Genomic DNA, 17,800 nt, shown 5'->3' on the forward strand with positions numbered 1-17,800 from the left:
TTGCAATGAGAAAGTTTGAGGAGAGGGTTGATGCATGATCCCAATCTCCTTTGGGGTTGGTTGTTGTCATATTGCGTGCATAGAGTAAGATAAGATAAGATATCTTTATTAGTCACATGTACATCGAAACACACAGTGAAATGCATCTTTTGTGCAGCCCGCAAGTGTTGCCACGCTTCCGGCGCCAACATAGCATGCCCACAAATTCCTAACCCGTAAGTGGGAGGAAACCCACACAGACACAGGGAGAACGTACAAACTCCTTACAGACAGTGGCTGGAATTGAACCCAGGTCCCTGGCGCTGTAATAGCATTATGCTAACCGCTACACTACCATGTCTGCCAGTAGTCATGAACTTCTGAGGACTGCCAAATTTGAGAAGAGGATGATCACCAGTCATCCGGAAGGATGTTGTCAAAGCCAATGGTAATGCACTGTTGGGAAAGGTGGGGTGGTGGCCTCACCCCAGGAGAGAGTATGTGGCTGGGAGCTGGAGAGTGCAGAATTAACGGAGGAAGGGAAAGAGCTGGGTGAGTGGGGGTGGGGGTGGGGGGTGGGGGGAGGAGCAGGAGAGCAGGGGTCTGGAGAGAGAGAAAGGAAGAGAAAAGGGGAGGGGGATGAGGGACAGAAAGAGATGAAAGTAGAGGGACTGGGGTTGAGGAAGAGGTTGTGGGCAATGACATCTGTATGTGTGTGGTCAGAATGTACCTGCTTGAAGCCAGAAAGTGAGTAGACTTCTGTTTGTGCTCACATAAGGGTACATGCTGGGTACAAGTTACGTCCCTGCAGCAGGGACTGGTCATCTTGAATCTCCTGGCCATTGAAACAAGGCCATAGGGTACCTGATGTGCAACAGCTATCCCACATTTTAAAAGAAAACCATGCATGGGCATCTTTCATTCCTCAAAATGAAGTCTAGAATCTGGAACATCAACCCTCCTGGAAAACCTCAACAGTGACAGACCCGAACATTCCACGGCTTTCAGAGCCTGGCATCTCAGTAACTCCATCTGTAGGGTAAACACGTGTATTATGACATTCCAGCTCAGTCTAACACACAACCAGCACATTGCAGTTAAACGCACATATGTTCTAATCCTACAAGTAATCTATGAGGCCAAAGAGAAATTCTTTTTCAATGTTGAGCAAGCCTGGCCTAAGTCTCAATGGAGGCTCCTGTTCCAGCTCTCTGCTGATCCTTTTTTGGTGTCTTCAGTGACGAAGTCAGGAAAGAAATGAAGCTCTGGAAAGGTGTGATTGCAAGGGATGGAGGGATCCTTCTGATGAAATCCTTGGAACCCCAGACTGGTAGCAACTAACTGCCTGGTTTATCAGAGTGACAAGTACGAGAGTGTCCACAGTGCTAGCTCTGCACCGAAGTCCACCAAAATTAATGTGTTACTACCAGAAAACACAGACTAATGTAATGAGAATGACAAGAAGCTAATTAATCGTAAAACCAAGGTGTTTTTTGGCCAGAAACACCATTGTATCTCGTTGGGAGGTGGTGCAGTGGAGGAAGACCCAGACATTCTGAATTGTGGTCCAACAAAGATAAACTCATGACCTGCAAAACAGATGGTGGGTGGAAGGAGTGGAGGCGATCCAGCAACAAGCCAATAACCATGCCAGGTGAACTCTTCAGCATCGCCAAGACCATCTACAGTCCAAAAACTCAAGGACCAATCTCGCCAAGAACCAAAAGCAGAGGGGAGCTGATTGGGGATAGTGAGGCAGTTGGCACCCAGTGGAGGGAACATTAGGAAGACCTCCTCAATAGTCCTAATAGTTTCTTTTGTAATAGTATAACATTTTATCAGTGAAGTGCTTTGTATTAAAGATGTGATGTAGATGCAAGTTGTTGTGTTTTGATTCTTTTCATCCTTCCAGGAAATCCTATAGACTTTGTGTAGTACATCTTTACAATTTGTTTGTAAATGACACGCAAAATCTGAAATCTGGAATTGTCAAGTAACTTTTCTAAAAAAAAGACATTTGATCCTACTCTACACACTACCTCCATCCTGCCCCTTTGATTATGGTTATTTTTCTGTCACATTTTCAGCCTTCATTCTGCCTTTGCCTCTCTCTTGCTACTAGCCACGCTATTAATGATTGAACTCCCTTCTATTCAAAGTATGGGTCACTCTTAATTTCTTAGGCCATTGATTTAAATGGGAAAACAGGAAAAATGTCAAAGCCCGTAAAGCACATGCACAACATGGTAAAGATAAAGCTGAAAATCATTTTTAGGAAAAGATGGGGATAATCTTTGTTGATTTATAATGAAGAGGGAGTCGATGAGTGTCAGACTCTGTCAGGATCAAACTCCACAGAGAGTGAATCATAAAGAAGAAAAAATATAGAAGAAATGTCTTTACTTGAAGCATGGAATACTTTCCCACATGCAGTAGTTTTGGCAAAGACCATTTAACTGAAGTGCAGATAAAAAATCTGGAACCGCAGAGTTCTGGGATATGGGCTGTTATGACAGGAATTTTCCACCAGAGAAATGAGTGGGATTTATCTTGCATATTTTGTTGGCACAGTGGGATTAGTCTGTGATTGCTTTTGCACAGAGATCAAAGCAGTGGGATTAATCTGCATTACCCCCACAGAGACCTGGGCTGTAGGATTTGTCTGGGATTACCTTAGCAGAGAGCATTGGACAGCAGGGTGAGTTTGGGATGGCCTAGCAGAGAGCATTGGGTAATGGAGCTAGTTTTGGGACTGCTTATCTTGAGGGCCAGGCAATGAGATTAGTATACAATTGCCCTAATGGACACTGGGCAGTGGGATTAGTTTGGGTTTGCTTTGGCAGTCAGCATTGGATAGTGGGATTAATATAGCATTGCCCAAGCAGAGAGCAGTACATAGACGTTAATCCTTATGTGGTGTAAAATTTTAATGAAGTTTTTTTTAAAAGAAAGAGTAAAACCTGGGGGCTCCTATTCGAGCCCAAGCGATGCTGTTAAAAATAACGTCATCTTTTACTTTCATTCTGACTTCAAAGAAGACATCTAACAAGAACAAATGTTTCTAAAGTGGCCAAGTCCATTGTGAACAACCCATATATTTTCATATATAACAGAATGTATCATCTTTTTACCACAAGCAAAACTAGTTAGTAGAAATAATTAAATTTCTTCTTGGCTGGCTATTAACTCTTGAAATTGGATCTGATGACAATGCAACATTGATATAAATGTTAGGTTTGCTAAGTGAATTTGTATGGATTAATTTTACAAAGTAGAGTTTATTTTAATACTTGTACAGTTACAGAAGGATTTTCTTGTTAATTTAGCTTTCTACTCTGAGAGGAGCCATTTTGGAGGATGCTGTCCCGTCCACTGCTCGACATGGGACCGCTCGAGGTTTGCCCATAAAAGAGGTGCTGGAGTACGTGATACCTGAATTGAACATCCAGTGCCTTAGGGTGGCTTCAAGTTCTCCCAAAGTAATGGAACAGCTGCTGAAACTTGATGAGCAAGGGGTAAGTTTCTTTACACTATGTATCTACTTAAAGCGCATGGAACACTTGATTAGCTTAAATATGATAATTTAGAATAAAGGAACAAATATCCCTGGTAAATGAAAGCCAGAAAAATGAACTGATTGGAACTCTGTGACTGAGTAAGCAGCAAGCGGCAAGCAGATGGGGACGTTATCAATGTACAATTAGATAACGATAAAACAGTTGGCATGGTGGAAAAGGGAGGTGACTGCAGTAAGCTTTTGAGAATGTTTATGACTATAATCTTGTCAATTAGCCGAGAATACAGTACTGAACATAAGGCTCATGAGAAACACCAGAAACTTAAATAATTCCAAGAAGAAGACATTAAATCTGTTTGTAAAATAGTTTTACTTCCACATTGATATTAAGTGGTCTTGATTTTGTTCAGCATAATTTTCCCCAAATCTGTACCAGCAAAATTTTGCCATAGTTTAATGGTTACTTATGTTAATGCATAATTATAATGATAAGAGCGGGTATTCTTATCTGAGTATTTCTGAAAGGGAATTTAAAGCATAACTAGAAGCAAAACAGTAATGAAAAGAATAGGAAATTATGGATGAATTGAATGTAAAATTTGGAAGAACTTGATGGAATCTGTCACTAAGAATGGAAGGGAAATTCAAAGGAGGCAGAAACATTTTCACAAATTTGGTTCTGAAAGTGTGGAATTGAATATGGGGGCAGCAGCAGAGTGATTATTTTACAAGTTCACCACTCCAGAGGCCTAGGTTATTGATCCAATTTCAGAGACAGATTCAAATCCCAAAACAACAGCTGGGGAATTTAAATTCATTTAAATAAATAATCCAGAGCATAAGTGGTGACCACAAAACCAACAGATTGTAGCAGAAAGCCATATATGGTGTACTAACATTCATGGGGGAAGGAAATCATACTCAGTCTTGTCTACATGTGACTAGGGACCCACTGCAATATAGTTGACTCTTAACTGCCCTCTGAAATAACCTAGAAGACTACTCTGTTGTCCCACATTTCCACATCAGAACATAATAAAACTGGGCAGACCACCTGACGTTGATTTTAAGTAAAGGATTCAAAAGTATATCCAAACCGGGTGACTGCGATCCTTGCATACATTTGGAATTAATTCCAAAATTGGAAGATCTGCCCAAAACCTAACCAGGAAACAGTCATACTCTGAGAATCTTATCTGGCATTCCTGTCTCCTATGCATGTCCTGAACCACTAGCAAGACAGACATAACAGAGATGGCGGGACTGTGGGAAGAAGGGCACAGCGAGGCCTCAACATGGACAATCCAGCCAGCTCATCACTGTCCCTTTTATTACTTATAATCATCCCAAAGTGATGGAAGCTAATGTTGGCAGGACTATCAAGAGACATTTATTCTTTTGCTAACTGATGCTCACTTTGGATTTCGTCAGGTGTACTTGGCTCCTGATTTTATTATATCTTTGCCCCAAAAATGGAAGGAACATTTGTATTTACATAGTAATGTGAGAGGCCTTGCTCTTTCAGTGTGATACTAAAATGTCCTTGTACAACTGGAGTCATTGGAATCAAAACTCTCCACTGGCTAGAGACGGATGTGGAGCAAGTGAAGGGGATTAACTTCCAACAGGATATCAGTGGCAGGAGCCCAACCAACATCAGCTACTTTATCAATGACTGTAACTCCATTGTAAGGTCAGAGATGGGGATGTTTTTGATGATGGACTGTGTTCAGTTCCAGCATAGCTCCTCAGATACTGAAACAGCCCGTGTCCAAGTACATCAAGACCTGGGCAGAATTCTTGTGCTAATAATTGCCAAGCAACAATCGCATCTCACAAGTACCAAGCAATGGTCACCTGAAGTGCAAAAGAAAGCATGCATTTCCCCTTGAGTTTCAGTGACATTAACGTCACCAACTCCTCCATTTTCAAAATCTGGGGTTCGTTGTTGACCTGTAATACAAGCAGTCTTGCTATTCTGTATTCTGTGGGCATTCTGTGTTCTGTGTTGAGGCACATATCAGGATGTTATGATAGTTCCTATAGCATTCAAGAAATTGACATCATGTGAGATCAAACCAGCTGGTTTAGGCATCCCAGGTACAAATTTAAATATTTGCTGTTTTCACCATTAACACTCTGTGGCTGCCATTTGTAACATTTACAAAATGCATAGCGTCAACTCAGTAAGTCCTTGGACGCATTCTCGTTCTTCTGAGCAGTAGAGGTTGTGCACTTAGAAGGTATTGCCAAGGACTTACTAAGTTGACACTATGCCTTTTGCAAATTCCTCTCTAAATGTTACACCACCGTGACATCGAAACATCTTACATTTCCTTCATTGTTGCTGGGTCTAAATCATGGAATTCTTTAACTAGCAAATGTGTGGGAATATTTTCACAAGGACTGCAGCACTTTTAAGATAGCTCACCACCAAATTATTAAAATGGATACTGCCAAATGGGCTGCATATGCTGGTCTTTCCTATGATGTTTACACCCATACATCAGTGAACAAGTAATCAATAGGTCAGGCTTCTCTCCTGACGGTCTAGATAAGGAAACAAAACATTTTATTATATTTGCTAAAAACATAAATTATTCTTCTAACAGAAAATGCTGAAGTGGTCAGTAGATCAGGCCGCATCTGCAGGAAGAGAAACGGAGCTACTGTTTCAGGTTGAAGACCTGTCATCAGAACTTTGGAGAAAATGTGGCCTGACCTGCTGAGTATATCCAGCATTTTTTGTTTTTATTTCAGATTTCCAGCATCTGCAGTTTTTTTGATTTTCATTTATTCTTCTAACCTTGATAAATTGAAAGGCAATCTATTTATATCGCTAGAGCATATTAAAAGAAAAGCTGCACCTAGAAGGGGTAGCTGTAATATAGACTTTAGATAACATGGATAGTCATTCTCTTTCCCAGGGTAGGGGATGTCTAAAACTAGAACGTATAGGTTTAAGATGAGAAGGGAAAGATTTAAAGGGGACCTGAGAGGCAAGTTTCTCCACACAGCGGGTTGCAGGTATATGGAACGAGCTGCCAGAGGAAGTGGTAGAGGTGGGTACAATTACAATGTTTAAAAGACATTTATAGCAAAGGTTTAGAAGGATATGGGTCAAATGGAGACAAATGACTCAGGAAGACATTTTGGTCGGCATGGACGAGTTGGGCTGAAGGACCTGATTCCATGCTGTATAACTCTATGACTCTAATATGTATAGTAGTTTATTCAGTACCAGTCAGATGGAGGTAGATTTATTGTTACATTACGTACAACATCCTTCCTTTAATTTGGAGGTCTGGTATTGTGGGGATATGATGAAAACACTGGAACAAGTTACCACTCAAAAGGCAGGAAAACAAAAATGTCTTAGCAAGCTGTCAGCTTTTATCAGCAGTTTCATGAGGTGGCTTTCTCTACCACACATATGATGGTATTCGTATGAGATGGTCCTACTGCAGCAGTGAAGTTGCCTGTGGCTTTGTCCTTGAGTTCTGAACGGATATTGTGAGACAGGAAATAGGAACTTAATCGAGAGATTAGTGCGAGTGAGGGCAGTTCCTTGCTGACTGAATTCAGGACACTGTTAAAACTCTTATCATCCCATGAGGCATTTACATTCTGTTTCTTCTGTTATAGCAGGGATTATAAAATTGCTCCTTTATTAATGTAAGCTTAGCTCTAATTTTTCTTCATCATCATGTAGAAATTCTTCTTATATTGGACCGGAATTTGTTGCCTGTACCCATGAACCTGTGCTTACCACTGACATTGGTACTTAATGTGAGCTTGCCTTTTCTTGACCTGCTAATGTTGATTGGTATTAGTTTATTATTGTCACTTGTACCGAGGTACAGTGAAAAACTTGTCTTACAAACCTATTGTACAGGTCAATTCATTACACAGTGCAGTTACATTGAGTCAGTACAGAGTGCATTGATTTAGTACTGGTAAAAACAATAGCAGTACAGAGTAAAGTGTCACAGCTACAGAGAAAGTGCAGTGCAATAAGGTGCGAGGTCACAACAAGATAGATCGTGAGGTCATAGTCCATCTCATTGCATAAGGGAACCGTTCAATAGTCTTATCACAGTGGGGTAGAAGCTGTCCTTAAGTCTGGTGGGACGTGCCCTCAAGCTCCTGTATCTCCTGCCCGATTGAAGAGGAAAGAAGAGGAAACAACAAAATCCTGACATAAAACACCATTCAAAAAATGTAAATTACATTATACTTGCCCTTGTTTCTTGCAGCCATTCCTTTCTGCAGTTGTTGTTCCTCCACCAGGTCTGACCTGGCGTAGGATCAATGGTTTGATTCCCCAGATAACTGCCTGAACTTGGCACCAACACAAGGAAGTGTTGGCAGTCCCAAATAGGTTCCCACCTTTTGTTTAGAGAACTTAGTTTAAGACTGCTTTCATAACCCATGATTACTTTAGACAGAACTGTTAATGAATTGGTTTCTGGCAATAAAGTTATGGATCCTTTTCTGAGACTAGGCCTGAATTTTGTGGACCTAAAGTCAGTAAAAATGAGCCAAAAATAATACAGTTAAATGCTAACATTGGCAAAAAATTAAACGTGAAAACAATGAATGTGTCAAGTGTTCAAAACACCTGGGGAGACTTGGAATATGTTTTCATAGGTCATAGCCAGCCAAAACGAGTAAAAAATCAAGCAATTTTTAATCTTGGATTATATTTGTTCTCAGCAGGGAGGTTTGAAGATTTGTATTTGATGTACATGATCTTTGTAGTGTCCTTTATGTAAAAGCAACTGTACTGCTTAGTCACCTGCAACATAACCTTCCCATAACCAAATCCATTGACATGCCAATTGCCATTTTTTTCAAATCCATATTTTGGTATTGCTGCGATTCTGTTTGAACAGAAGACTAAGGAGACTGCAGATGCTGGAATCTGGAACAAAAAATAGAACACTGGAAGAACTCAGCAAGTCAATCTGCATTTAGAGTCATAGAGTACTACAGCACAGAAACAGGCCCTACATCTAGTCCATGCCGACCTGATCTTCTGCCCAGTCCCATCTACCTGCACCCAGACCCATCTACCTGCACCCAGACCATACCCCTCCAAACCCCTCCCATCCATGCACTTATCCAAACCTCTTTTAAATGTTACAATTGAGCCCACATCTAGCACTTCCACTGGCAGCTCGTTCCACACTCGCACCACCCTCTGAGTGAAGAAGTTCCCCCTCAGATTCCCCTTAAATATTTCACATTTCACCCTAAACCCTTGTTCTCTAGTTCTAGTCTCACCCAATCTTAGGGGAAAAAGCCTGCATGCATTCACCCTATTTCTACCCCTCATAATTTGTACACCTCTATAAGATCTCCCCTCGTTTTCCTGTGCTCCAGGGAATAAAGTCCTAACCTATTCAACCTTTCCCTATAACTCAGGTCCTCAAGTCCCAGCAACGTCCTTGTAAATTTTCTCTACACTCTTTCAAGCTTATTGATACCTTTCCTGTAGGTAGGTGACCAGAATTGCACACAGTACTCTTAAATTCGGCATCACCGGCATCTTGTACAACTACATTACCTCTCAACTCCTGTACTCAATGCCCTGATTTATGAAGGCTGAAATGCCAAAAGCTCTCTTTATGACCCTATCTGTCTGTGACGTCACTTTCAAGGAACTGTGGATCTGTATTCTCAGGAACCTTTGTTCTACCGCACACCTCAGAGCCCTACCATTCACTGTGCAAGTCTCACCGTGGTTTGTCCTCCCAAAGTGCAACACGTCGCACTTATCTGCATTAAATTCCATCAGCCAATTTCCTAGCTGGTCAAGATCACGCTGCAAGCTTTGATAGCCTTCCTTGCTGTCCACTACGCCCCCAATCTTGGTGTCATCCACAAATTTTCTGATCCAGTTTACCACATTATCATCTAAATCATTAATATAGATGATAAACAACAATGGACCCAGCACCGATCCCTAGTCACAGGCCTCCAGTCAGAGAGACAACCATCTACTACCGCTCTCTGGCTTCTCTCGCTAAGCCAACATTGAATCCAATTGGCTTCTTCATCTTGAATGCCAAGCGACTTAACCATCTGGAGCAGTCTCCCATGCAGGACTTTGTCAAAGGTCTTGCTAAAGTCCATCCATGGCCTTTCCCTCATCAACCTTCTTGGTAACCTCCTTGAAGAACTCTGAGATTCGGTAGACATGACCTACCACGCCCAAAGTCATGTTGACTATCCCTAATCAGGCCGTGTCTATCCAAATACTTGTATATCCTATCCCTTAGAATGCCTTCCAATAATGTACCAATGACTGACATTAGGCTCACAGGCCTATAATTTCCTGGCTTATTCTTAGAGCCTTTCTTGAACAACGGAACAACATTAGCTGTCCTCCAGTCCTCCAGCACCTCAGCTGTGGCTTAAAGGACATTTTAAGTATCTCTGCCAGGGCCCCTGCAATTTCTGCGCTAGCCTCCCACAAGGTCGGAGGGGACATCTTGTCTGGTCCTGGGGATTTATCCACTTTCATTAGCCTCAAGACAGCTAGCACCTCCTCTTCCATAATCCAGATACAGTCCATGACTTTTGCCTCAGTTCTATAGTCTCTGTGTCTGCCTCCAGAGTAAATATGGATGCAAAAAATTCATGCAAGATCTCCCCCATCTCTTTGGCTCCATGCATACGTGATCATGCTGATCTTCAAGAGGACCAATTTTGTCCTTTGCTACCCTTTTGCTCTTTATGGAGGCAAAAGTTGTATATTGATGTTTAGGGTTGAGACCCTGCATCAGGACTGAGAGGGAAGAGGAAAGATTGCTAGTATATTAGCAGTATGAGGGAGGGGTGAGACAGGTCAGCAGGTGATTGATGGAACCAGATGGAGGGGGAATGATGGGCAGGTGGAACAGGTGGGAGGAGGGGGTTGGGAAAAGTGAACAAAAGGAGGGGAAACTCAGGTCACAGGTGAGTGTGTGTGGGACGAGAACACCAGGGGTGTGACTTACCTGAAATTGGAAAATTCAATATTTGTACCATTGGTTTTCAAGGTACCCAAGTGGGATATGAGATATTCTTCCAATTTGTGTTTGGCCTCACCATTGCAATGGAGAAAGTCGGTGTCGGAGTGGGAAGGGGAGTTAAAATGCCATGTATCTGGAAGCTCAGGATATCTGCTCCAACCTGGTCAACTCCATTCAATGTAAAAGCAATTTCTGTTTGCCATCCATCCCTCAAATAGTGAAGTGCCTTGCACTTGATGACCCAGTGCAAGCCAGTTTTGCTTTACAGAAAACAGTGTAATTGCATATGCTAGAGTTCTAAGATGCAACACATAAATGTATCTAACCACTGTTTGATTATTCCAGCATTTGTGCAGAAAAATGGTAGCCACAGTTAAATTTATGTGAGAGTGAGCTGTTGGTTGTGCATGACTGCAATGGAAATTAGATTCCACTGGACAATCTATAGATTTGAGAAAGAAAATGGATGTTCTGTCAAATGGAATAATAAACTTGGGTTTAAGTCTTTTGTTTCTTTAAAGTGATTGGCCTTGTTTCCTTCACCTAAAATAACATAAAAATACTTTCCTTATAGAGAAAAACAACAAACTAAAACTTGTATTAACTAAAGGTGTTGATGCAGCACATTCCAATATAAGAATTCTTTTTCATTCAGTTTAATTTTCCATTCATTAAATGGAACAGAGTACTGTTGATTATTACCAGGCCTCTATTTGAAATTTGACACCTAGCAGTACTTGTTTTACTTGGAAAAAGTTAGGATTCTTTTACCATTTGCCCTTTTTACAAGTAAATCTGCAAGTGGAATGCTTCCATCTCTTGTGTCTTGAAATACAGATATCTGGAGCCCAGAACTCCTCATGGGTAAATTATTCAGTGAGATTTGGAAATCCTAATCTTACCAGTTGAATGACATCAGGTGATTGCTCACACCATGGGCAGGCTGATTTTTGTCTGCCTTTAAAATGGTTCATGATGAGGATGGTGTGGTGGCTTTCCCTTGGCTAATGTTTATTGACTCTTGCCTTCGTTCTGTCCAGTGGTCAGGATGCTGGGAATAACTGTGAGTGCAGTCTTCTCTGAGTGAATGTGAAATCCATCTGGTTCCCAGTGATCCTTCTGGGCTGGCCCTTCTTAACAGTCACTTTAACTATATGCATTACATAAATAAGGGAGGTCTTCAGTTTTCTTGTATCTCTCAAAGGTATCCATTTAGCTGCCAGAGGAAGTGGTTGAGGTAGGTACAATAGTATCATTTAAGAAGCACTTGGATAGGTACATGGAGGCGCAGGGCTTGGAGGGATATGGGCCAAATGCAGGAAATTGGGACTAGATGGGTGGGCACTGTGGTTGGCATGGACTGGTTAGGCCAAAGGGCCTCTATGTGTGCTGTATTGCTCTATCACTGACTCTATCACTCGAACTTTTGTTTCATAGAAGTTAATTTTCAATGCCAAAGAGGTAGCTTGATAATAACTGAGACATGTCACTATTGAAAATTCACATACTTATAGATGGCTCCTTGGTCAAACAAACAAAAGCTCTGCATAAAGTTCAAAGCTTTTGCAGGGTCTATCAAGCACTATAAACTTTTGATAATTGAGCTGCTGTCCTAGAATGCCAATGTTACTTTTTATCTTGACGAGTTTGGTATTTCAAATTTATCGATGTCCTTGCCTTTTGATTTGGGTAATTTTATATGAATAGATTTTATTTGCACACATTTTTCCCTTGAAAGAAGAAGCATGATTTACAATGAGGGTTTCCTGTTTTTCATCCCTGCACGTCATGTGCTTTCTTATTAGGGTTCTTCGAGAAGCTGACACTAGCATAAATGTCTGTGGTTTAACTGTGGGAAGACTTTGAAAGATACTTCCAGCTCTGTAAAGAGATTTAGAGATTTTAAATGTTATAAATCATGACCCTCAATGCTGGGCTATTTTTGCTTATAACCGTCTTACTAGGGTTTTGATTTGGTAATTTTGGCCTGTGGTTCAAACCTAAATAGGAGCACACAAATTCTAAGTCAATCATTGACAAAGCAACTTGCATGTATACTGCAAATTTAGAGTAGCAAAATTTCCCAAAGAGTTTTATCAACCAAATTGACATCAAACCAAACAAAGTAGATTGGTTATCGACAGAAAGTTTGGTCAAATAGTTAGGTCAAAAATGGAGAGGAAATTTTGAAACTTGGGACCAAGGCAGCTGAAGGCCTGGTATTAAATAAACAGGATAAGCTGAAGGTCAGAATTAGATTTCTCTTGGAGGGTTTCAGGTGTGGAGAAGGTTACGGTGATCAGAAGCTTCAAGTTGGTTGAGAAATGTTCAAAATAGTTGGAATTATCATTTGGTTGAAAGCTAAACTGAGGCCCAATCTGCTTCCACAAGTGGATGTTGATCTGATGGTATTAATGTTGGCCAACATTGACCCCTCAAGCAACTTTGAAGAATTACTTGGGTGTTAGTGGGAACTTTGTGTGCGTGTAAGCTGTCTCTTGTGATTCCTATAGCTAAACAGTGACTGTTCTTCAAAAAGTTACTCATTGGTTGTAAAATTCTTGGAACATCCTGAGATTTAAAAAAAAGTGGCTGATGAAATAATCTTTCATTTTAATGGAACAATGGCCTGGAATACCAATGTCAAGGAAAGCAAAACATTCCAGATTCTGGAAATCATCTGTGGAACGAGAAATAGACCTTGTTTCAGGTCAAAGACCCTTCATCAGATCTGGGAAAGTGAGAAAACAAGTTAGTTTTAAATTGCTGAGGGAGTGGGAGAAATCCTCATCATGCACTGACTTAAAATCCATGTACTCGAGAGTTTTGCTATATGTTATTGGGAGAGTTGGTAAACATTGTGCAGTCCTCCAGAGCTCTCTCCTGTCATATCTGGTCAATCCCATTAGCCCCAAAATGGATTGCATTTGAAGACTTGTAGTGGAAAGTAGTGAAATATAAATATTTGGTGTGGATCTGGAGCCAAGCTCTGGATTGTGAGCTAGATGTCCAGCTGGATCCAAGACGTGGGGTCAGGAACATTGGTAGGTTTGCATCCGGAGCTGGGATCTGGAAATGGGTAACTGTACTGACAATTCTGTTGTTTGTTGCTTCAGTGCTAGCCATTAGCTACCTGATGCTGTGGATTGTGAGTAAAGTTAGAAGCTCGCCAATTTCCTCACAGTAGGGCTTCAGTAAATCAAAAGGAAACTGCACTTGGTTTTGTGAGCAAAAACTTGCAAAGAAATTGTTTATATCCATGGAGAGATTGACTGTTGTATATCATTGTAGCCTTAGTGTCATTGCCAGTGGCCTTAGATGTACAGGTGTTTTTTGGTGTCTGGAAAGTCTGAGTCCCCATCCTTCACAGATAAGGATTCTAGACGTAAAGCGTAAAATCAGCAAAAGAAAATACACACTGATTTTTAATTTGCATTTTTGTTCATGTGCATGAACACAACTGTTGAGGTACACAGCACAATGGTAGGGTGTGTTACTAGCCTTTCATTTATTAAAACCAATACAGGCTGTCCCTGGGTAAGGAACAAGTTTCCTTTTTACAGACGTCCACAAGTCAATTTTGTCCATGTCGGAAAATATGCAAAAATCTGTATTGTAATGGATGGCATCAGAAGCACATAGGACTGATAAGAAAGAACAATTACTGAAAAGAGAGTGTAAACTAGACCTGCCATTTGTAGGAACAGATGAGTGTACACATCGAACTTTTGAATTTAATATTATGGAAGCTCATCTGTATGTAGGGGTGTCTGTAAGTCGGGGGTTCATAACCAGGGTGGCCTGTACAATTAACCACATCTAGATTTCTAGTTAGTAACATAAGACTGTTGGCTCATGTATTGGACAGCTGTTTTAGAAGGTCTTTCAAGCAAGTGTAAGATGTCAAACGTACAAAACAGATTTTAGACTTTTTTTGCAGGTCCAACCATTGAATAATAGTTTGCTGCATTTGATTATCATTCAAAGCTGTATCATATTGAATGACTGCAACTCTAGACAATGAAATTAACATTGACAGCTATATTTCACAGTTAAGTTTTTCACTGTGATCCAATCTTTATTTAATACAGTTTGCATTGAAGTACCATAACAAAAACTCAAGTCTATTTTGTTGTTTAACATGGCAGGGAGGAAAATCAGTTTGTAATTTATTCAAAATTTAAATATTAAAAGGGCACACTGGTTCTGAAAAGGTTAAGATGAAGTGGCAAAATCCAGGGCTGTTGCCTTATGGATGGAATTAATGTTACTATGACAACAGCATTACACACTACCAATCACTGATTAACCTCTCTCTTGGAATGAGTAAGGCATTGAGAATGGCACAAGGTGAAAAAAATGGGTGTGTCAGATTCTGCTGACAATTAGATGATCAGGACAGATTTAATGGTGTCATTGAACTTCAGTGGTTGAGTAGTAAACCACTATAGCACCTCATGCCTGAAATACACTCAAAAGGCAGGCCATTGTTCAACAGAGCATTAACAAAAATCTGAACAGTTCAAAGTCTAATAAATAATTCACAGCTGTCTATGCATTATAAGTATAGAGATTTATCTGACTTGAATAATCCCTATCCTGTTCATTTGTTGAATTGCTGTATTTATACTGATTCAATTTGAGTAAGATGCATGGCTCACAGGAGAAGTTCGCCAACGAACAGTCAATCGTGTTTATCCAGTAAATCAAAAATTAGTCAGAAAAGTTGTTATGGTTTTAATTCACTTCACCATAATAAGAATGAATGCTTTTGATATTCAAGTTGTGCATTTGCATCCAAATCAATGTGATTTTTAAAATAATTGAAAAAAATATTCATGTATTAATCATAATTAATTTTTACTTAGAAATCTGGTTGTTTTGAAAATTATCCATATGGAGCAAATGTAATCCAACATGAGAAGAGCTGCAGGATTTAGTTGCTACAAGGGAGTTTGCTACACATCGCAGATTACCACAATGTGTGAACATTATTTAATATCGTTTAGATTAGCAGTTTAAGGATGCACTACCATGGCGTTCTAATGAAAGATCATTGATCACTACCATGAACACTACCTCATTATTCCTTTTTTGCACTATTTATTTTTGTAATTTATAGATTTTTATGTCTTTGCACTCTACTACTGCTGCAAAACAACAAATTTCACATCATATGTCAGTGATAATAAATCTGATTCTGATCTGAACCAGCAACTCTCTCTTCCCACTGATGCTAAGAATTTTTAGACTTTTCATTTTTATTTCAGATTTCCAGCATCTGCAGTTTTCTGTTTTCAATTCATTTGAGTTTGACCTCCTTTGTAGCATCTGCGCTCAACCATGTTTTGAGTCAGCTTCTCAACTTTGTATGGCTGAAATGTCAGAATTTTAAGTATTGGTAGTTTGGCCTCTGTTCTGGATTCCAGGTTGATGCGCATCACTGCCTCCATTCTGACTCAGTGGGATCAGTCCAAAGTATCAGCCACTGGATAAACCAACATGGATTCAATTTCGCCTTTTCTCAGTTAGAAGGCGAATTGACAATCTAGTTATTTGATAGTTGTTAGTTATCAATACCTAGGTGGTGAAGATTTTGTCTATGCCTAATAGAACTTAACTTCAGAAACTTATTAGGCAAAAGAATTTTTTTGTTTTGCTTGGTCATATCAGTTTAAAGTCTGAACATTATGGATGAAGATTTTTATTGGATGTCTTGTCCTTGCTACAGTTGTTATACTTCATTATAAACTTGACCAACAGGGCAGACTGTCTTCAATTGAAAATGCCTAAGAACTCAACTGTTGAATATACTGAGCTGGCTGACATGATTGTTGCTTTGCTGTGAATAATTGTGAAACTAAATTCAGTAAATCTGTAATTTTTTGGCTATTTAGCTAACAAAATGGGTAGGAAGACAGCTGGATTCTTGTACTATACTAATTCACCAATATCTTTCAGCAGAGGCCTTTTGACACCCTTAACGATCCTGGCTTACTCATGACCAAGATCGCACATATATGATTTCGCTGAGAATATTCTTGGGGCAACTCTGAATGGACTGCAAGTACTGCACGGCTGTAGTCATGCAAGTCCCAAGAACAGGAATAACAGCCTCGTGTATAACATTTTATATCTGTGTTTTATGTATTTTCTGGGAATAACAGGGTAAACAACCTGCCAGATTAGTTTTTTTTTCAATGCAGTAAAGTCTTGTGTGTGAATATTTTGGGAACCGCTCAATTAAATATTCCCTTTGTTCCAAATAAAACCTCAGCCTAGTATGTCTAGTATTTGTCCAGATCCAGCAATCACCCGATAAATCTTCTCTGCACCTTCTGTAATGGTAACACAACCTTTTTGTAGTGTAGTGACCAGAATTGCAAACAGTAAGTACTCTATTGGTGTCAAGACCTATGTACAGTTCTAGTATGGCCTTCATTCTCTTCTTCCATGCCTCTAATTTGACTCTAAGACGTGTGTTCCAGCGCCTTCCGTCTGTGAAATATTGTCAAACTCCATTCCTCTCTTGTCTCATCCAGTATAGAAGTCATCATTTGTGCCTTTATTACTTTTAGACAAGGCTGCTTCATTATTTTCCTGGTCAGATTTCTATCATTCATCCTTCATAAATATGTGGTTAAACAACATTCTGTGCAGGTATCCTATCTTGGACTATTCCATTCACCTATCAAACCTGTTTGCTAACTACATTGACTGCCAGCCCAGCAGCACCTTCATTTTAAAATTCTCATCCTGTTTTCAATCCTTCCACAGCCTTGTCATTCTTTTCCCCAGCCATACCATCCTGCATGCTCATTGCACTTTAAGGTCTCATCTCTTATCTCTGATTTTAATCATTACCACTTGTGGCCTCCCATTAATTTGTTAGGCTGTCTGCCCCTCCATCTCTCTCATCCTTTCAGACTCTAAAACTTAACTATTTCTGCAAACTTGCAGTCACCTGTCCTGATGTCTCATTCAGTGGCTCAGCTTCATATTTTCCCAAGTAATATCTTAGCTGAGTAAAATTGGCCTAAGTGGGAACATTTATTTCTAGTCCACCTTTGTCATTTCCAATGAGTATGCTAAATCTAACCAAATTATGATACCCTCCACCAAATGCTAACCATTGATATTCCTTCCACCTGCCCAACTTCATTATCTTATATCAAGTGCAGAGCTGGACATTTTTTTTTGATGGGCTTGCTATTTACAAAACTTCTGGCATGCATCTTAAGAATTAAGAAGGCTTATGGAATGCTTGCATTTATTAATCGGGGTA

The 17,800-nt window shown here is 40.1% G+C and overlaps 1 protein-coding gene and 1 long non-coding RNA gene across 2 annotated transcripts in view; one reads left to right on the plus strand and one right to left on the minus strand.

The window, feature by feature from the left end:
* Window positions 1–17,800, minus strand: part of LOC127574917 (uncharacterized) — a 792,285-nt gene that overhangs the window by 542,042 nt on the left and 232,443 nt on the right. The window lies entirely within an intron of this gene.
* LOC127574891 (signal-induced proliferation-associated 1-like protein 2) overlaps window positions 1–17,800 on the plus strand; it is a 441,777-nt gene that overhangs the window by 193,422 nt on the left and 230,555 nt on the right. The window contains 1 exon segment of the mRNA XM_052024377.1: window positions 3,306–3,494. Within this exon segment, the coding sequence (XP_051880337.1) occupies window positions 3,306–3,494 (189 nt within the window).

This window comes from Pristis pectinata, chromosome 10, assembly GCF_009764475.1.
Source record: "Pristis pectinata isolate sPriPec2 chromosome 10, sPriPec2.1.pri, whole genome shotgun sequence".
NCBI lineage: Eukaryota > Metazoa > Chordata > Chondrichthyes > Rhinopristiformes > Pristidae > Pristis > Pristis pectinata.